We start from the raw sequence: 22682 nt of genomic DNA on the forward strand, positions 1-22682 counted from the left end.
TGTGGAAACAGTAGCTTATGCCCTAACAAAGGAACATGTAAAACGGATATGACAGTATGGCTTTGATGCCAGAGAAAGCTTCACAGGCTTTTATGGTAGTACAGCCAGCTTTTCCCTGAAGTCAGTAAAGCACAGCTGAAGCATTAACAATGATGCTACATTATTTATCTAAAATACTCCTTCCCTGAATTCCTAGTAATTAATTATTAAAACTAAAGTATTTAATAATTAAAAAATTACTCTCAGCCATTTGTAAAGTCTTTGAAACACTAAACCAAGTCACAATATTCAGCTGAAACACCCAGAGTTCAGAGCTGCAACCACCATGTTCCTGAGTGTGGAATTTGCAGAAAACCCCAACAAGGGAAGAGATGAGAATCTTAACTCCATGTTTCAGAAGCCTGATTTATTATTTTATTATATTATATTAAAAGAAAATTATATACTAAAACTATACTAAAGAAAGAGAAAGCATACATCAGAAGGCTAGAAAAGAATTAATAATAAAATCTTGTGACTGCTCACAGCCTCAACACAGCTGGCTGTCATTAGTCATCAAGTAAAAACAATTCACATGCTGGGTAAACAATTCTCCAAATCACATTCCAAAGTAGCAAAACATGGAGAAGCTGAAGCTTCCCTGCTTCTCAGGAGAAAAGATCCCAGTGAAAAGACTTTTCAGAAAATATGTCTGTGACACCTGAGAGCATTTCAGAGACTGAAGATATGTGGCTTGCTTCTTCTTTTCAACATAAGAGGGTTTTCTCAAAACCCTCTAAGTCAAACACAGGTTTTTAGCTCATTTGGTGGGTTTCCAGTCTTCAGTAAAGTTTTAAACTACTGGAAAAAGCACTGTCAAGTGAAGCAGCACGAGGTTTAGATGGTGGTTGCTGCTACTTCTATCTCATTTCCCAAAGAGCATCTCCTGTGGAAAAGCTGCTTGGGTGAGCATTCAGGCAAGGCAGCCAAGTCCACATCCCACACTCACCACAGCTGGCCCAGCCAAGAGAGGCAGGAGGGCCTTCTGTAGGGTCAGTTCCAGTGAGGTTTATTTCAGCACGCCGAAGGGGAACCAGGGACAAAAGACCAACCATGTGCTCTGCACAAGGCTTTTATGGGGGTGGTACCAAGGGAAGAAGGGGGTGGCCACAGGGGTACCACAGCCAGTGAGGAAACAGGGAAAGAAGAAACCAGGGGAAGTTGGGACAAATGGGGAAAGGAACTGGCATGGATCAATGTTGTGCAAGACTCCATGGGGAAGTCTTTTCCCTCCGCCCAGGTGTAGAGAGACTCTACGGTAAGTCTCTCCAGGAGAGAGCCCTGGGGATTTCCCTGAGGGGGAAAGATCCTGAGGATTCCACAACTCCCCTGTTTTTTCTTACTATGAAGACTTCCCCAATGGACATCTGCAGACACTTAACTAAACAGGGAAACACGAGTAAAACAATAAAAACCAAATCCAGCTCCTTCAACAGCCTGAATAGTCTTTTTGAGAACCATCTCTAAATAACAGTCAGTCTCAGTGCATATTAGAAATTATCCAGAAGTATTCTGAAAATACTAAACAGGAAATAATTAAGCAGTCTCCCTAACTGTGATTAAGTGGCCAAGCTATTAGAAAAACAAATCCTTTTGTAGATGGCAAGAAAAATAATTTAATAAAACTAATTGGAACAATTTGGAACAACTGATACTCTCCTTAAGAACTCAACAGGCAATGTACAGTTCATAAAAATCAGAAAATAATTATAATATCCTAGTCAAACCAGAAAATGTTCCAGGATGTCATTATAATATCCAAACTATCCAAATACAGAAAATTTTAAAAGCCAATATCAAAGTAAAAGCTATAAATAAAAGAAGCATCAACAAATTACAATATGAAATTAAAAGTTTGCAGGACAGAATTAAAGTAAGATCCCAAACCACTAGAGGAAGCTTCAATCTAAATATGAAACTAAGAATCAAATTAACCAGGTTACCTCATGTGGTGGAAATGCTGCTTCATATGTTCCATTATTTAATAACCTATTAATACCTAAAAAAACCAAAAAAGCATTAGTTCTGATAAATTTTTCATACACATTTTTCAAGTCACATTTGGAGAATGTAACTGAGTATTAAATGATAAGAATGCTGCTGAAGATGACAATCAATAACCCCACCAACTACTTCAGCAGGTACTGCTGATGCTTTCAGATTTCTGGCTCTGTCAAACTAGAGAGCAACTTGCCAAAGTACCAAAGCCTGAAAACCTTCTCTCAGGGTTGAGTGCTTGTACTAGATTGATTGTGAGAAAATAGTTCCATTCACACTGTATTCATCAGAGCATATAATTCACATTTTATGGGTGACCAGATGATCGGATAGAGTGGTATGGATAGACAATCCCTGAGGTAGTGAAACTCCTGCAGGGTTAAAAGCTATCAGGTAGCTATTTAGCTACCAGCTAAAACCTGGTATTTTTAAATATAAGCCAGCTGACAATTTCAAATCAGAGCAGTGCTCTGTGCCAGACTGACTACCGCATTTTGGATCAGTTCCTAGAGTCTTCCTAAAACCAGATTTGTTGTACTAGGCACAGCCCATTATAAAATTTGAAAAAAATAACCATTAACAGGTACAACAAAAAGATTCAATAGCCTTTAAGTGCAAATCTGTAGCCAAAAGTTTCCCCAAGAAACAGGTATGGTGGAATACAGATTTGCCTCTTCACATATACAAATTATACTAAACACTAATCTTATAATGAAATTTCCCACCAACAAATTCAAAGGTGCTAGATATGAACAGTTATTCTTCCTGGTTTTCTTACTACTGCTTTTGCTCAGAAACTCAAGCAACAGTTTTCTGTAATTGGAGTCATCCAAGCCTCTGCATATTAAATTTTAATTTAAGTCCTGCAGAAAATATAGAAAATCATGCATACATTCCCTGGTCATTGAAAATGAAAATGTGTAGTTAGACCTTCTAAAACTAACGCTTTATTATGAGTGCTGATATAAAGCAAATTCAATCTTAGATCAGCTGTCTCTGAGCTACACAGACACCTCAAATAAATCAAGTGCAGCACAGATTGATTCTACTGGACTGAAACTGATGGACAGTAGCTGAAATACTACAATCAGTCCCTGAAAACACTGCCAGCTTTCTGAGGTAGGTGTAAACCTCAGCGTGGTTCTCAATAATGTAAAGTTACAATAATCTCTCTATTTTATTTTAATGAATGAGTAATTAAGTGAAAAATATTGCAAATTTTCAGAGATATTTAGGTAGAAAATGATGGGACATTGTTTCAACTCTGTTACTGTGTGAAAGAAAAGATTTCAAGAATAGGAAAAAAATTGAGTTTATTCAAATAGTATTTTTCCAGGCAATAAAAGATTAACAATTTTATAGCTTTGGGTTAGGTAAAAAATACAGCATTCTCACCCATTTTGGATTTTCCATCTTCATACTTGGTTCTCTGTAGCACATGATGCACAATTCTACTTCTTGTGGAATTGCTGAAGAAGCTGTCTTTGTTGTTTATCGTAAAGCTATTAAAATAATGAATGTCTTAATATTCATAACAATGCACACATGCTGAAACATAGTTGTTCAAGTGTTTTCTTTTTACAATGATTTAGTGGATGTTTACATTCCTCAGACATAAGGTTATACACCGTTACAGCAGGTCCAATGAAGTTATCCTTATCAGAGATTAAACCAAAAATATCCTACTATCTAGTTAATTTCTGTTCTGGATATAATTAATTAAATAAAGATCTTGAGTAACAGCGGTGGGCTTAAATTCAAATTACTTATGAATTGACAGCTGTCTGTGCAGTGGAACCACCAAAATTACTATTGAAAAAAGAAAAAAATCCACGCACTGGAGACTTGGGAAGCAACTCCACAACCAATTTACCTTAGAGGATCCCAGGATGGAGCCAAGTAAAGCAGTCTTGGCCAGATGGCTCCATTCTGGACATGAGACATCTGATATGCAGGGGCTTCTTCCTGCTCAGCTGTGCCAAAAGTGATGCTACTACAATTCATTACATCAGCTGAGCTGATTGAGAAAAAAACACCAAAACCAGGGGATTGATCCAGTGCAGTATGGTAAATTACTGGGGAAAAAAAATTGAGACTATAATGCAATTACTCTGTTTTTCTGGGGTAAAGTCAGTTCACTACCATTTAGGTTCTTTACTGAGTGGAAAAATTCTGTTTATCCTAATTCATATTTCTACCTTAAATTAATTTTTCTCTCCTAAAATAGTTATCACAAAATAACTTTAAAATTAACAAACTGAATTTTAAAACCTAACTTTTTAGGTACTGAAAAAAACTTATGTCACATTTTAAATACAGCATTGTCAGCATGCTGATTTGAACACATGCTGATTTGAACATATAGTTTCATTTTATATATATTTGTATTTTCAGAGGCAATAGATCTTTCTAAATGCAGATCTGGTAAGAGAGAAAAAGAAAATCATCACTGGTCTTAGCTTGCTTCTGGTGTTTCAAATCTCAACAGGTTTTTGCCTATGTAAAGTAATAAGCACAGAAAACTTGAGCAAGTATTTGCATTTTGCAATGTAAAGGAACAAAAAACCAAACAACTTCTAAACTAAAATAGCAACATTCATCTTTCCATCAAATTTCAGATTATGTTACTGAGTGACCATCAAGTAGCAAGCAACAAAGAGCAGATTTTCACTTGAAGAGAATAAAATCAAATATGATACTTGGTATTGCCAGTGACCATCTGTCAGCAGCTCCCTCTCTGGCCTTTGCTCAGAAGTGAGGAACAGAAACCCTTGCAGTGCATGGCACTGCCTGCCCACCCCAGCACTCACTGGTGGATGCGAGCGTGGCTGAAGGGGGCTGTGTAGCAATCTGTCTCCTCCAGATCAGGCAGGGCCTCCTTATCCAGCTTCATAGGATTTCTGGGCAACCAGCTTTTCAGCTCTCTAATATTCCTCTGCAAACTGAGACAAGAAGAAGTCAGATTGACATGCTCTCAATTCCTTGTCATTTCTATCACCAGCACTGCATATTTATTGACATCGTACTAGAAATGAAATTAAATGAAAGCAGGAAACTTCCATGTTAAGCAAACAAAAGAAAATAAAGAGTCAAAAAGCAAAATGAACAATATTTATTTGGAATCCATCTTGAACACTTTACTTGAGTAAAACTCATCCTAAAAATTAGTGGGATTATGGCTCAAAATGGGACTGTGGTATTGAGTCTGCAGAAATTAATTTTCCAAAATAGTTCATCTGGCAGAACTGTAAATGCTCATGCTTTAGCCAAGAACATACCTAGCTGCACTGAACAAAGCAAGTGAAACTCCTCCCCACACTCTTGCCTGGCAATGTGGACACTAAAATTAATAAAATTTTTAAGTATATTTGAGAGTGCTAAGGATCAGATTATGGTCTTCTGATTGCAAAAAAGTTTTCCCCTGCAAAATTTTCTTAAAAATCCAAGAGCTGATATTGCTTTATGAAACAGTATACCTAAATATCAAATAAAATAAAGGACATGTTACACTAAAATGGTTATACAGTATTTAGACAAGAAAACCCCTAAATATGGCTTCCTCCAAATTCCTAAAAATTGATAGTACAAAACACAAACAAAACATCAATGCTGTATCTTCAATTAAATTACATACTGGCAACATAAATGTTTTTTTTCTCTACTGGCACGTTGCCTTAATGATGTCTCAGGACATCGTTCATACATGTGTAAATCCAGTCAAGTGGGGGTAATTTTTTAAGTGAGCAAATGCTCACTTTAATTTTTCTGTCTTTGCTCACCTATACCTTTTCATACTCAATTGCAATGCAACATGGTTATTTAAGAAGTAGATCTCAAAATAAATGTGCTATATCATGACACAATAAGCACATCAGAAATTCAGAAAAAGGCTAAATTTGAGAAAAACATTCCCCAAATAGTATTTTTTCGGTGGAATTCAGGTTCTACTCAATGAATATGTATTCATGATATATAAAGCATATATATTTTACATCCACAAGAAGTGTAAAGCTAAGCAATAATTTTTTTTCTCCGAGGTGAATACTTCATTGCCTGTGCTAAGCAGAAGCACAGCTACACATTTCATCATGCCCATAATAAAAAGTTACATTTCATAATGTTAATAATACTTCATAATGTGAATGCACCTATTTTCATAATGTTCCTAGTAAACACTAATAAGTGATGATGTGGTAAAAATTGCTCTCATGCAACAAAGTAATCCTTATGAAAATATACTTCTTATTATCAATATTGGCAAAACCAGAAAACCCCTATTTCACACAGTATCAGATAGAAATTTCAGCCAAATGTGGGAGAAGGATTTTACAGTTATATTTAAAATTCTCAAAATTTTCTTCTTGCTATGTATTGCAAGACATTGGTGCACATTGTGTTAGAACTGATACTGCACTTGAGGGACACCACTTGTTTCAACACCAACCACTATAAGCCAAAGAACAGAGTATGTTCATGAAATTGGAACACAGGACACAGTTCACAGGCAGGTGGATTCTTTAAGTGTCTCCTTAATAATACCTTAGTGAGTTGATTATCTTTATTAGTTCCAGCAGAAGCTTTCTTAGCTCAGTTTACATAAGTGCAGTTGCCCCTTTACTCTCCTGAACCCTTTTTTCTGTTGTACACTTGCTGACTTTTTAGTCAAAATCCAGAATTCTTTTTTAATGAGGAAAATATGCAGATGCATCAGGAAGAAGATAAAAACAATGCATCTAGTTTCAGATTTTTTCATTATGGAAGTATTTTAAAATTGGTTATGGGAAAAGTCTTGATCACTTCTCCCATACAAAAATCTAGAAAAAAGTTCATAAATATTATGTTAAAAAAGACAGCTCTTGTTTAAAATTTATGACTGCTTCTTTTAACATGAAAAGCAGCATTGGAATAAATTAATCCTTGTGTCCCCATTGCAGTTGCAGTTTCTCTTCTGAGAAAAAAAATGTAATGCCTTTAGTACTAGATAGCATAGGATATTGCAACTGAGAAATATATAAAAATGATCCAAGAGAGACATTTTTCTTATGCTATTTTACTGTTGAAGAAGAAGCTGAATTTCCATGGAGCTTGCCTTTAAATACAAATTTTTGCCTAAATCATAGGACTAAGTATTAGCATTTTTACTCAGAGTGGCTTTCTAGGTTTAAAGCAGCAGTTTAAACAGATTCCTGACTTAATCTGTTCAATGTAGCCTATTTAGCTACAGCAAAAGCAGAGAGAGCTGCTCTGGGGAAGTCAGTAGCTCAGGCAAGGAGATAAAAAATGTCCCAGTGGAATGGTGCTGCAATGTTATGGGATACTGCTTCAGGTATGCTTTCACTGAAACCACTCCAGCTGGTGCTACAGGAACACCTCAGACCAAGGGACAGCACTCTGAAATGCACGTGCATTTCATCCTTAGCTATACAACTTAATTTTTTATGAAGACACTTGTAATTTCAGTTTTGCTCAACTCCCATTCTCAGTTCTACCCTTCTGATTTATTTGGTTGGTTAGTTTTTTTACAGAACAAGTTCACCCAAAAATCCTTGCAGATTATGTTTTCTCGATAGACTGCAATGCAAAGGAACACAGTATATAGATGATTTTAGCATTCTCTGATTAAACTCATGGAATGAGATACCAGAATTAAGCAGCTTCAGCAGCCACGTTAGGCAGCTTTGACAGCAACAATCACCTAGTAGTTTGCTTGGTGTTTGTGTCTCTTGAGACTGGCCACAAGTGTCAGCTACATGCCACCAAGTTAGCTGGGCTTGGTGTGTTTCCATGTAATGGGAAACACATCAGGGTTGACAGATTCAACATAAAGACACAATCATCACTAAAAAAAGAAAATTATCACACCTTTGTTTACTGGAATGATATCAACAATTTCACTTCAGTGTGCAGACTGAAATCCCAAAGATTTTAAGTCCTTTCGCAAAGCAAACTAACTGCGGGTCAGGTGCTGGACAAAGTCATTTTTAGTTCTCTATCTTTAGAAATATTAAGTGATTTTAACATTTCAGTGAGCAGAGTGCAGCTGCATACTAAGACAACTATATCTGCATTTTCTTTTCCTTGATGCCATCCTTTACCAGCATGGAATCAGCAGGTCCAACGTGGCAATTACAAGACAGTTTTATTAGATTATTCAGTCTTCAATCTGAGAGTTCAGACAATTTTTGATACCTACCCTATTTATAGGTATATTTCTTTCCTTTGAAAAGAACAAGGCTTTCCAAATATTGCTCATAATTAATATGATAGATTTGTAAGTGTGATTCTATGGACAGAAATCAAGCTTCATAGAATTAAATACAATGTTAAGGGCTTTTTAAAGGTGTGTAAATAAATAGAGAGACCACATAGATACCACATAAAAGAAATTAAGTATTAAATTTTTCTTTTCCTTTCATTAATGCACCTAATAATCTTTTGCAGGCCTTTTAAAGAGCATTTATAGATACATATCTACCTATCATATAACCATGTCAATAAAGTTAGAGAAGTGTACATGTCACAGCAGGTCTAATATACTAGAATTATACTAGAATACTTTGTATTCTTGAATCATAGAAACTTTATAAACTTAATATTTTGATATACAAGAATTTTAATATAGTTCTTCACTGTAGCTCATATAAACTCTATTTAACTTAGAAATTTTAACAAGAGTTAAATAAATTACAGAGAAGCAGGAAAGTTTGAAAAGTTGCAAGATGCAAGGTAACAATGACAGTTGTTATTGTAAAACAATAAAAAAAAGTAAAAGTATGCATGTGATGTGTATGTCAGCAATTTTAGAGTTAGCTTTCAACTTTAAATATAGCTTCTTTCTGTATTTCTTTTGTTCCACACAATTCCTCCATGCACTGAATTTTATAAAGTGAATTTTATAAAGAAAATATATGCATAAAATATTCATATCCAAATTCTCACGAAGTAAATCACAAGTAAAAGCATTTATCTCAAATACAAAATCAATCTGGCATGGAAATTACTTATTACTCAATTCACAGGTACTGTGCAATTTCAGTTGCATCTTTCAGACGTCTGTCCTTCTAAATAAGGAAAACAAAATTTATGTAATATCCAGGACCCACCAGATGGATTATAGATGAAACAAGACAATTTTGAAGTAAAGCTTGTTGATTCTGCCTTTTATTGCAAGCATTTCACTTAGACTTTTCATATTGCATGCCAAAATGGACCAAGCATGGGAACTGGGAAGAGGACAAAACACAGTTGTAAATCTATGCTTAAATTGGTTTACTTCAACATATGTTATCAGCTCATATGTTTAAAGTTTTCTCACTTTACCATTCAACATTCTGCTGTTGTTAGGTGATCGCCTTGGAAACTGTTATCATGAGACTCCCTAAATTGCTCCAGAGAAATGAGAGCTCTTTACCATCTAAAGCGACAATAAGAGAACCTAAATCAAAAGTGATCTCATTTCAAGATCTAGCTCAAGAAAACCTGTGACAGGGAACTCTTTCAGGAGACTTCCCTCACATGAAATATTTCCAGGTATCTTTTCTGCTGGGGATTAGGATTTACAAGACATCATTGTGTCTGACTAAAGGAATGGGGAGTAACTACAGCTCAGTGTCCCCCATTCTCACACCCTAGCACTCCCAGGCTCCTTTCCCCTGCCCCTACGGCCTCTTGTACCCTCCTTCTGGTTGACAAAAACACCAAAAGCAACAGCAGCTAGCTACAAGTGAATTTTGCAAGTTACTCTCTCAGCTAGCAAACAAAAATTCAAAGTAGCCTTCAGCATGCGGCATTAATTTGTTCCTGATCATGAGGACATACAGGAGAAAAAGCATGTTTGCGTACCTAAGGAAGTAGCTGACTGCCAGAATCTGAGACACACACTCAAAAGCATCCTTCATGCTAAAGAGGTATGCCTTGGTGTCAGCAGATATAAGGGCAAAAATAGATCCAGTATTAAATCCTCACTGAAAAGATAAGGTCTCCTTTTTGTTTGTTTCCCTGGCATAAACATTTTTACATTTCTAAAATGACAACCGGCAAGGCTTTAAAGAACTGCACCTTGTTGCAGATGAGTATTTTAGCATTTTGAGCTGACATATTTTGAGTTTTCAGGAAAATAATCTAATTTTCCAAGTTTCACAGATAAATTTACAACTGCAAATGGGTTTTCTTTAGCAGGGTGACTATCTGACAAAATTAGAAGCTACACATCACCCACCAACCTGCCCATGGTTTTGCTCCTCCAGTCAGTGTAATAACATTTTTTCCTGAAAGAACAGCAAAAAATCAGCTGAGATTAATCAAGTAGGAGACAGTTTAAAGGGACATATATGTTACAAAAGAATGCTAGACATTTTAAAACATGCATTTTCATAGACAAAAACATGAAAAAACACTTTAAAAAGGCAAGTGAAATAGAATATGTCATTACAATAACATAGTTTCACATTTTTTCAAGTTTGTTCTAAAATAACATATTTGTAGCTACTGACAATAACAATAACTGATCAATAAGTCACTTAACAGTTCTTTTCTCTCCACCCTTCACCAATGAGAGAAACAAGACCAGAAATTCCCAGTAGAGTCTGCTGAGAACAGTTATTTTGAAACCAAATGGAGACATATTTGCTACATGGTTATATTTCCCACACCTAGTTTCAGGCTTTTTTTCTGGCCTCCTCCTTTAATTTCACATCACATTTCAACCACAAAAAAGCCTTGATATTGCAGATTCCTCGGGAGTTAATAAGATCTGCAACTGCACATCTGGGCAGTATGTGAGATTTATTAAATTACATTACTTACATTGAAGATCCACTGAAATTAATACCTTAAAAAGAGGGTGAAAGACTCCTTGCCTGGAAAATATGCGGCCACCTAAAAATTATGTATCCACCAATCTGCAGACTGTTGGCAGCCTGACACTTAGCACTGCTAGGCAGGACTGTAAATGAAGCAATGAAGGGCATTAAAGGGTTTTCAGACTTTTTTTTAACAAAACCCTTATTTACCCTTAGCTGTTTTGCCCAGATGGAGTTCAGCTGTTGCAGATACAAATAACTTATTTAATACAAACAATAATAATTATGCTTTGCAAGATACTTGCAGACAAAATTAAAGCTTTGCCTCAGTTCTAGAAACAGATAATAGTTGTATTTGTACTAACAGACCATATACTTAACAAAAATACCCATGAAAGTTAAAAAATCATAACTCAGTCATGACCTAGCTTTGATGCATACACAAACCCTGTTTGAAACCATGTACATATGCTTCCAAATAAAGCAGCATGGCAAAGTCAGCCATATATATAAGACAGTAATGATTACTACACACTGTCTATTGAAATTTTAGAAAAATTTCATTCTGCAATTGAAACACTGAGATTTCATCTATATTACATATATGATACATATTACATATCTGTCAACACATTTTGGTACCATGCTAAAACATTTTTGGGGTGTGGGTGAATCTCAAAAGTATTTTTACTTTTCAAAAACAGAGAGAAGTAACCTGTGTGATAATAATTCTTGATTGTGTTGATTTTGTTTAAATTCCTGGATTGAGCAAAATGAAACAAAAAAGTTTGAATTTAATTCTTCATGCGTTATTCATATATGATATTGACATATGGTATATTTTAGTGACCACAACTAAAAGTCAAAATTTTGCAAGACTCTGCAAGAGCAAACAGGTATACTGCATTGAAGTACTGCATGGAAGGTTATCTGTCATCTTTAACTTTGTACTAGAACCAGTCAGAAATCACTGATGAAACAGATAAAGCCTACGAGAAATAATTTGCTTTTTAGAATTACAGAATATCTCAAGTAAGAAGGGATGCACAAAGATCATCGAGTCCAAGTCTCTTCTCCCCTTAGGCCTACTTAAATCTACCTAAGGATGACCTAAAACTTTTTGGGAGGAAGATGCTCTAGTTCACTGAGTAATCACTAATTGTGGGAGAAAGGTAGCATTTGAGGTTCCTTTGTGCATTGAATGGTTACCTCAGGAAAACAATATACACCATCCAGGTAGGAAACATTTCATTAAAAAAAGCAAGTTCAACACTTCAAACACAATTGTTCTTAACAGAATATGTAATTAAATTGTAAAATGTGCGGTCACAGAATGTTGTTACAGGAGTGCAGGTTTATATTTCTGCACCCATGAAAAAGCCATCTGGGCAAATATGAACAAAGATGAAGACTTGAACTCTGTCTCAGCAAGTTTCTAAAGTACAGCCTTCTATAAAGACAGAAGGAAGCTATCATGAACTGCTCATCTCCTGTAGGGGACACTTTAGAAAGGCTGCTGGCAAAGCAGAGCAGACCATTCCTGAATTCTGCTACATCCAGCTTGTGTTTGTAACAGAATTGTGTTTTCTGTTTTAAAAGGTACAGAAATTCAAGAAATATACTGAAATAGTCACACAAGTTCTAGGCTGCAATTTTATTTGCATTCCTAGTAAAATCTTTTTAAAGATAACATAAATGCTGACCAATTTACTATTTCTCACAGTTCTATTGTGGAGGTAGAGGTGGAAAAAATTCTTCCCAAATATATGTATTTCATTGTAGAGCAAAACTACCAAAAAAGATGAAATTGCAAAATTTAGTATTTCATCTACTTTTGGTTTACTGAAATGAATTGGGTAAAAAGAAGCAAAAGCAACAGTCCTGCAATAAGTACACTTTGGGGAAACACTAAGAGAATACATTTACATGGCATTTAATAATATAACAAACAAACATGACTTAGAATGCCTTCCAAATAAATCAGGACTGCAAAAGCCAGCCTTTTTTGTCCTGAGAGCACTATAGATCTATGAAGTAACTAAAATGATGAAGAATTCAAACCATTGCTAAAACACAATTTTGTGAAGTAATGTATCAAAAGGAGGAAAAAATAATTTTTAATTGCAATTTTGATTATTTATGTGCGTATACCCATAGATAAACACTTCTATATTTAATATACTGGCAAGTATTTTTTGTACTAGATAAACTCAAATAGCATTATAATACTGTTTTTAAACATATGGAAGATGACTATTACAGAAAGCATTTTTTTATGGAAAGGCCTTTGAAGGCTTAATGGGATGATGCGAAAACTCACCACAGAACTGGGTATGTGGAGCAAGATGTGAGCAATGATGATTCATAATCACTGTTTCTGTCTTAGGACCAATGCAGGAGACCACAGCGCCATAGCATAAAAGACTGAGCACTTGGCAAGGGCATTTTCAATGGGTCACACAACTTTGGCACCTAGTTATCACTTTAATTCATGCACACTATATGCTCTTCTCTCTCTCTCTAAGAACATTATTAATCAACTTGAAAAGGCACATTTTCTTCTTTAAAGACTTAGGTGTCGTTGCAGAAAATATTAACCCGTCCCACAAATTAATAACAAATATTAATTTGCTAATACGATAGAACTTGTTTTGCATTCAGACAAGGAAGTCAGTTCAGGCCATTATTCTGCCTAAAGAAAGCTACTGGACCTCAGTTTACTCAAATTGTGACAATATGTGCTATATTGGAGACATGGAAGACACTTTCTGTCATTTCACCTGCCTTTCAGTAAGACTCCAGAAAAACCCTAAAATCATGGAGGATACTCAAGCTTAGATGGAGAATATCTGAAACTCTGCCAAGAACATCCAAAACAATGGGTGAACTACTGTTTTCTAAAAGACATATGTTCAATTTGATGTAGAAGGCAAGTTTGAAAACAAGTAACACATAGTATTGTGTAACAATGAGAAAAGAACAGGACATATTATTTGTTTCTCCTCTCAATCTATCACATCACTAAAATAAATATGAGCACTCCTGGCTACAGAGCAGTAAAGACTGCACTTTTAGACTTGAGTAAGTTATGAACTTTCAATATTAAGCACTAAATCATAGGTTTCTTAAAATAGGTTCCACAATACCTGAAAGGCATCCTGATGTTCATTCTCTCTGCATATTTGCACAATGTCTCCCACGGACAGTGAATTTTAACAAACATGATATCACTGTTGGTAACAGCTGGCTGTAAAGAGCAGTAATATGCAAATACATATTAATAATTTAAACCTACAGCAACCGCCCTTCTAGAAGCATTCTTCAAGGCCAAATTCTGATTCTAGACCCAAATTGGGCATGCTACTCTGAAAATAAGTGCTCTTCAAGACAAAGGAAAATCAGTAACCTTTCTCCCTTACAAACTCTGTAGTATGTGTAGACAAGTGGGACAAAAGGAATCTGTAGGGAAAGGTCTGTAGTCATGAACATAAGTAAAGACTTTATGCAGCACCTTTTTACATGGAATAAATTTTACACAGAATTAATTTTAAATCTCAAAAAAATCACCTTAGATAAGTAGATTGAAGGCCTTCTGTGTCTCCCATTAAAGGAGAAGTGTGGACAGTGCCAGAGACATGAGATCAGATGAGAGAAGGCTCCAGGTTGCCAAAATGGTAACTCAAGGGAGTGGTTCAGTAATTGAGTTACCTGCTGGGAATTTTTAAATGTGTATGAACTGGGATGGTTTTTTGTTCAAATTACAATGTGTACTCTACATAAATGTTTTTCATCACTAATTTATTTATGCATAAAAAAAGTTTCAGCCTTACAGATTTCTATATTCACCTTATCTTTGAACACTTCAGTTCCCCAGCCTATTTTCCCAGATGTATTTGCTTGAGATTTTATTTTGATATTTGAGTTGAGTCTGGTTAAAGGCTCCAAAAGTCTGACTTGGTAAGGTTTGGTAAGTAAAGGTAAAAGAAAATGCAGTTAAACTTAAAATGTTTCCAATTTTACCTACCCGTTCCATAAATCCTATCATAGCTCCATACTACTACCTCAGATATTTTACTTTCTTGAAAGACGTGGATAAAATACAATGCTTGTGGAAAACAAAATAGTTCAGAACTTATAAAACCATTTGTTTCTGAATGTCAGTAATTCTGAACTGACAAAAGCTCTATTTATTTAAACTGGAACAAAATCAGCTATTTTTATTACCATACTGTAACAATTCTTAAAAGTCTTAAAACCAAATTTTAGTCCGGTTAGCTATTTATGATTATTCAACATGCTATATTGTGAGCTACATCTTGCAAGCTCATTGCTTAAACCCAGAACACGTATTACAATTCTACTGAGATGAAAAATCAAGACAAAAGACACATGAAGAATAGAAGCTTACATCAGAATAGACTAAATATATACCTGTTCTGCAGGTCATTCATGAGACAGCAAAAATCCAAGGCAATGTTTCCCTGGCTCAATTTTCTTTCATTTTTTATTAATACTACTATTACTTGCCACAGATTAACCAGAATAGCAACAACCTTAACCCCTTGAGAAACAGTGAGACATTTAATATCAAACATTCTGCTGAAAGACAGAGGTTATATATTAAAGCAACAACATGGGTTACTGAAGCTGCTTCTGTTCTGCAAGCATGAGAAGCTGAAACTTTTCCCTCTGTACTGCACTACACTTCTGTGTACAAGCACGTATCTCCAAATAATTTTAAACACACACTATCAAACTACTCTTCTTATTAGTTTAATACAGTTAAGCAGATTATGAGAACAGCCTGACTGGAAAGGCTTGTAATTTTGTCCGTAATCTTTTATTAGTTCAGTAAAGTAGGGTAGTATTATAAAGGGGTTTTTTTTATGTCACATAAGCTACAGGACTCACCTCCCGCTCTAACATCAGCCCTTCTGCTCTCAAATTCTTCTCAAATGTGCTTCTTTTTTCTACCTGTGGGCTTGATTTCTTGTAGACCAAGATGTAGTCAATGCGCTTTTTGCCATCTTTGAAGAAGAGTCCTGATGATGCCATGGCATCACTCTAGCAAACATAAAAGAAAAATACTCTAAATATGACATCTATAAAGATGAAGAGCCCCATTGTGAATTGTATGTAACACAGCACTTCCTAAACCATGGAAACAGCCACATATCTAAAGGATGATGAATATGCAACAAATTCAGAAGAACAAAAAAGTGATATGCATTAGTTGCTCAGGATTTCAAATTAATTAGAACAAAACAAAATAAAATAGCTTTGCAGAGCCCATATTCCAGTTATTTCAGCTGTGCAAAAACCTTAAAATTCTTGAATGGTGTGTATTGATATAAACTTTTGTTTATCCCTACTTTCAATTGGGAATTAAAAAGAAAAAAATAAAGAAGTCAATTAAAGCAATTTTCTCAGCTTTGTACCTGTGCAAATTTTATAAAACAAACATACCTGTATTTTCTCCAAGACAGAAATAAATCTAAAAAATTAAAAAAGAATGCTATTGATTGGAATGTTTGCATGGACAGTCTAGTTGAAGTGCTTTTTCAATGCCATGTTAGCCATGTTTCAATCTTGACTAGTTCCTTCCCACCATGCTTGCAAACACAAGGACTTACCCGATCTTGATATGGAAAACCCTGCTTTACATGCTACTGCTGCTAAGGAGCTATTTTTGCATTCTGTGGTTTGCATGCTTCAGAACAGAGACCAAACTAACTGGTGACAGAGTACAGAATGATAGAATCATTAGGCTAGGATGGACCTCCAAGATCATTGAGTCCAATCAAACACCACCTTGTGACAATTGAATCATAGAACTAAGTGCCTCATCCAGTCATGTCTTGAACACTTCCACAGATAATGACCCTACCACCTCCCAGGGCAGCCTCTTCCAATGCTTAACCATCCTTGCAGTGAAAAAATTGCTCCTGATGTCCAATCTGAGTGTCTCCTGGTGCAATTTGAGGCCATTTCCTCTTGTCCTGTTGACTGGCAGAAGAGGCTGATCCCCATCTTGCTACAATCTCATTTCAGGTAGCTTTAGAGAGAAGGACTCCTCCAAAGCTCCTCTTCTGACTGAACAACTCCAGTACCCCCCACCTTACAAGGTGCGCCACCTCCTCTTGCAAGGAGTGCCTCGTAAGACTTAATCTCTCTAGACCCCTCACCAGCTCCACTGCCCTTCTCTGGACACACTCCAGCACTTCAATGTCTCTCTTGCAATGAGGGGCCCAGAACTGGATGAAATACTCAATGTGTGCTCTCACCCGTGCAGACAGCAGAGGGACAATCACAGCCCTGCTCTATTTCTGATACAGGCCAGGTGCCATTGGCCTTCCTGGCCAACTGGGCACACATATTCAGTCAGCTGCTGATCAGCACCCCCTGGTCCTGAAAATTTTAAAATCTGAAAAGGTAAACTGAGAAACTATTGATAGTGGGGCCCTGGAAAAATGTTAAAAATAGATTCTGAAAATGTTACGTTTTGTGTTTGCCACATCATATGAAATTGCACTTGCGTAAGCAGTATATGATAAATGATATAATTGTAGATGTGATGATTGTTTAGTAATTAAATATAATTATTGTTTAATCGTAAGAAGAATTATGAGAACCTATGTTAGAAGTTTGAGGGGGGTCACAAGGAGCCCATGCTTGGATGAAATCTATGTATACAATAGAAAAATATAAGTTTAATTATTAACATGGAAGTTATATAATGACAGTATATAAAAACATGTTCATCCCGAAACCCATGTCGGAGTCAGATTGGGTTTGTACTCCTGACACCCAAAGCTCTTCAATAAAAGCACCTGCATATAATCATTCTTGTGATTATGTGTTTCTGAACACTAACACTATCATAATCATCCTCTGGAGAATGCAGCACTCATTTAAACATGAACCATCCAGAAGAATGTTAGTTTCAAGAAGTATGCATGACACCCATCATAAATGTGTCCAAATGTTTATGATTGCTGCATCTTCTGAACAATGGGATGATGCTGGTCTTAGAAATTAATCCTATTTGGATTATTTAGGTATACAATTTACAATACTCAGTTATACCCAACAGGGATATTCTCTATTCAAAACTAGAACCATGTATCCGTGCACGATATCAGCATTATAAATACTGGATACCAGCTCACATGTTTCTATGTGAAATTCTTTTCTTATGCCCACATCTCTCACTGCCAGCTTTCTACACATTTAGTGCTTCTGAGAACTCCTCAGTCTGCAAAACCTAAAGCATTCTAACAAGATTCTTTCTCTGTCTTTGCTTTTTTAACTCCCAAAATAAAAAACAACCACAGTCTGTCTCAGACCATCTACCCTTCCAAAGTACACCATCTTACACCTGAGAACATTATTTAAGTGCATTAAGATTCAATTTAGAATCCTAGACCTCTAAGATCATTGAGTCCAACCATTAACCCAGCACTACACCTGTCCGCAAGGGTCACATTACACACCTTTTAGTTACCTCCAGGGATGGTGATTCCACTTCCCTGTGCAGCCTGTTCCAATGCTTGACCACCCTTCCAGTGAAGAAATTTGCCCTAGCAGCAGATCTAAACACATCCTGATTTAACTTGAGGATGTTTTATCTTGTCCTGTCACTTGTTATTGGAAGAGGCTAAGCCCCATGTGGCTAAACCTCCTTTCAGGTACTTGTAGAGAGTAGTAACACCCAGCCTGAGCTTCTTTTTCTCCAGACTAACACCTCCAGCTGCCTCAACCACTCCATGTAAGACTTGCAGCCTGGATCCTTCTTAGAACACACTCCATCACCTCAATATCTTTCTTCATATTCAGATAAATAAGTCCAAATTAAGGTAGTAAAGAGTGTCAACCAAGACTGTTAGTGCACTGAATATAGGGTCTGTCACCCCTTCTAAGAATTCTGAATGGGACTGGTAGTAAAATCATTGTCTTTTATTTTTTTTTTTAATAATGTAATAGATTTAATGATCTAAATCTATAAGACCCAGAGGTTTGAGGGTGAGGTAGTAGACTGAAGGTTCAAAAGCACGAATTTAATTTTGCAAGTTTTTAAAACACAAACTTTTTCAGGTTCAAGACATGAACAATGAATCTACTATTGAACAATGAAAGATTCCTGCATAAGTATTTTACAAAATCAGACCAGGGCTGCTTTTATGGTTCATGAAGCAGGCACAATAAGATACCAAAAGCCTGGCTAAAACTCCCCCAAAGGGGAGATCTGGAACTTCTCTAAAACACTTTTTGCTCATGCAATTTCTGTACAGGCATGCTGCAAATTACACCCACCTTTTGTAATACAATTCTACTGCCTTTCTTTGGATTATTATTTCTAGTCCTTCTTTCCTCATTTCTGAAACATCTGATTTTCTTCAGTCTTAGAAAAACATGCTTTGTTTCTCAGATTAAATATGACCTCGTATTCATTAACATCAAACAGAATTATTCGGGGTCAATGTTAAAGACATAATGATCAGTGAAGACAGTAGAAAGAAATCTTCTATCCCAGTTTATCCCAGACCTCTTTCAGAGAACAACCCCCACAGATTTAGAAGAGCAATAGTGAAGCCACTTACCACTGTCATGCAGTGAACCTGGCCTATATTACACTGATTTCATGACTGATTCGCTTCAATGCTACTGGCACCATTAGTTTCACTTTCGTGCTATTCACAAGCAACGCTGACCATCTATATTAGCAGTAATATAATAATTACTTAAGTAATTAAGTACCAGTAAAAGAATTTATAGGGTCTATTTGTATGGATGATTTAGTTGAGTTTTTTCAGTTGATCTGAAGGAGCTCCATAACATGAAAAGGTAACAGGGAGCAGTAATTTCAATTAAACATATAAGTCAGGGTATATTATCTATACCTAGCACAAGGAATCAGCTGTTAGTACAGTGGCTATTCAAACAGGTCATTTATTATTTATCTGCTGGTTTAGACCAATACATTAATTCATTCTTTCACCTTTTTCAAGAGAGAAGAGGATCAGAAAAGGAGAAAAGCATCAGAAGAAATATTTTGTGCAAAGACCTTACTCCCTAAGAGTTCCTGTTTCACCTGAAAAATGTGTATAAAAGGACTAATCAAAATTCTCTCATCCTCTCCATCACCTTACTCCTCCAGATTTTCTGAAACAGTATCTATCTGTCAAGCTTTCTTACACTTAAACATATATGAAAACTCATTTGTTTAAGAAAGCTCCTTTCAGAGTATTGCTACATAGTTCAGATAGTAAACGCAACAATTTAACTTAACCTTGTTCTTTCAAAGTCTTTAAATAGAAGAACTTCAACTTTGAGGCACCACTTCACTCAAGCTTGTCCATTATGCAGAATCATAATACACGGGCTTGCATCAGAGGCTTTGATACCATAGATCTGCTGCAGTTTCTTAGTTTTATTATGTGTCAACAATTTTGGTTGCTTCATAGTTTGTGGTTAGTATAACAAATCACATGACACGCTGCTTTGAAAGTTTGGAAGCGTAAAATTCAAAATACTGCCACTATCATTCAACTGAAGTTTACACAAGGCAAAACACATTGATCAATTTAGCCTAGAAAAAGGAGTTTTGGCTCAATCAAAAAAAAAGGTGGAAGTACAATGCAAATATTTAGCAAAGCTATAAAATAAAAAGCTTGTATTTTCATTCAAACGTATAAAAAGAACTTCCTTGGATTTAGCCAACATGGAGGAATTTTTCAATACACTATTTTTCAGATTCTAATTAGTTAGAAATGCCCTTTTTACAAAGTGGGAACATCTGGTTTACTGGATCTTTCTCTCCCCAGTTAATTTAAGTAGCATAATTCACAATAATTGTAACTATTTCAACTTCATTTATGTCTCACTACTGTTCTGACCTGTAAATTAAACTTTTATCATTTTTTCACCCCATACACAGAAACAAATCTTTCTAAAGGGGGAATTGAAACCCTTCTCAAAACAGGAGCAAATTTTAGATTCATATAGTCACTGTATCCTAATTTAGTAGTATATTTCTTTGTTTTCCACCTTATACAGGTAAAAAGTTTAAGACAGTGAATAATACACTCTACCTAGGTGAATTTAGAGGTTAATGAGAACCACACATAGGTACAACATATATGTTGTAACCACTTGTTTCACCTTCAGCCCACCACTGACAACTCTCCCCAAAACTAACGTAACCGCAAGGCTTAAAGCCTGACAAAATAGGTGTTTACATTTCAATGGATTTTAAGAAAATTCCCATTCACTTGTTCAAATATTTGCAGCTTAAACTGTGCAACAGCTAAATACAAGTACATTCAAACCACTATGAAAGGCTCTAAGTTGTTTATATATTAAAGGCACTGCCTAGGAGAGCGCATGTAACTAAGAAATGTAATTAATTAAGTCCCTCTACCACCTGCTCAGGGTTCAGCCAGTGTCAGCTCGGATTTCTATGTATTCAGTAACTTCCTATAACATTGTCCAGCAGCCCTCAAATCCATATAATCACAAAAAACCCACAAGATCTCTGATAAGGACGTCCACAGCTCATTTTGGGAGAACTGCTTGCTATTTCTTGTTCTGAATTCAGGACAAATTTGGTTTTTTGTAAAAACCACAAAAAATTATGTTTCATACATTCATATGGCATCTTAGAGCCCAAAAAGCCCGGTATGGATTGTCATATACATATATATACACACATATATTTATGTGTATTTGTGTGTATATATGTACATATATACACTGTCAAACACACAGATACGTATACATGCATATACACTATGAATCTCTACACTTGTAAGAAAAATCAGCTAGGAACAGAGTAAGAAGAGCAGAAAGACACTTAAAATGCAAAACCACACTAGCTGCCAGAGGTGTGTCAAGGAAAAGCAGTTTTCTGTACCTCTTCATGCTTTTAAGACAATTTTCTGAGATAATAATGGGTTAATTCAGGGCTATTATATAATGAAGTAAGAAAAGGCAGCCATGGAAACAATTTGAAGAACTAGGGCTTAGAATTTTAACAGAAGTCAAGTCTGATCTGTTAACTTCTTCAGCATGGCAACTACCTTAAAATGAAAAATCTACATGAACAGCTTTTCTGTTCTATCTCTGAGAAGAATGGCTCTCTCTAATAAAAGAAAACTTTCTTTCAATATAATTTATTGATGATCTAGATTGATTGATCATCTTCATAAGATGCTAACAGGTTGAAAAATTACTGGCTGATTGAGGAAAACCACCCCATTTGTTTAGATTACTAATACTCCAAAACACTGTTACCATGATCTTGGCATTAACATCTTCAGTAATACTCACACCAAAGGATGTCACCATTTAAGTGGTGAGCGTTCATATCCACAGCTTATGCTTCATCTTACACCTTAAGTATTTTCTTGCAATAAACATATCTCTGATGCTAACTACAGTGGATATTCCCATGAACAAAAGTAGGATACCTAAATAATGCTTGCTTTATTTCAGGATGTTTAAAAATCAAAGCTGGGACTTCAATAAGTTTATAGACTTCTTAAGTTACCTGGAATTAGCTGTGAAGTGTTTTTAAACAGCACTAGGCCCATTTTTTAGATTCTAAAAACCTACTCTGATTAAGAATAATCTAAGGTGTGCTTTATGTGAAATTTTCTAAGCACACATCTAAGTTAGACTTCATCATTTTGTGTTTGTAGGAACAGATAAACTATAAACAGATTTACTAGAATCATCCTTTCAATTACTTAATTTCAAAAACAGATTGATGATTTTAAATGTATATTGCTTTAGCGTTCTTCTTGTGCAAATAACCTAGGAAAGAAAATTGGGGACATATTTGCA

At 35.7% G+C, this 22682-nt stretch overlaps 1 protein-coding gene across 7 annotated transcripts in view; it reads right to left on the minus strand.

Moving 5' to 3' along the window:
- The window catches only part of ANO3 (anoctamin 3), a 116778-nt gene that overhangs the window by 39076 nt on the left and 55020 nt on the right, over nucleotides 1–22682 (minus strand). For 6 of the 7 annotated variants that reach the window (XM_030948779.1, XM_030948775.1, XM_030948781.1 and 3 more), the window contains 6 exons: nucleotides 15750–15902; nucleotides 13985–14085; nucleotides 10260–10304; nucleotides 4848–4979; nucleotides 3433–3539; nucleotides 1983–2038 (listed from right to left, as the gene is read on the minus strand). In XM_030948779.1, the coding sequence (XP_030804639.1) occupies nucleotides 1983–2038; nucleotides 3433–3539; nucleotides 4848–4979; nucleotides 10260–10304; nucleotides 13985–14085; nucleotides 15750–15902 (594 nt within the window). The remainder of the gene's footprint in view (nucleotides 1–1982; nucleotides 2039–3432; nucleotides 3540–4847; nucleotides 4980–10259; nucleotides 10305–13984; nucleotides 14086–15749; nucleotides 15903–22682) is intronic. The other variant, XM_030948778.1, reaches the window with a different exon arrangement.

The sequence above is a fragment of the Camarhynchus parvulus genome, chromosome 5 (genome assembly GCF_901933205.1).
Source record: "Camarhynchus parvulus chromosome 5, STF_HiC, whole genome shotgun sequence".
Classification (NCBI taxonomy): Eukaryota; Metazoa; Chordata; class Aves; order Passeriformes; family Thraupidae; genus Camarhynchus; species Camarhynchus parvulus.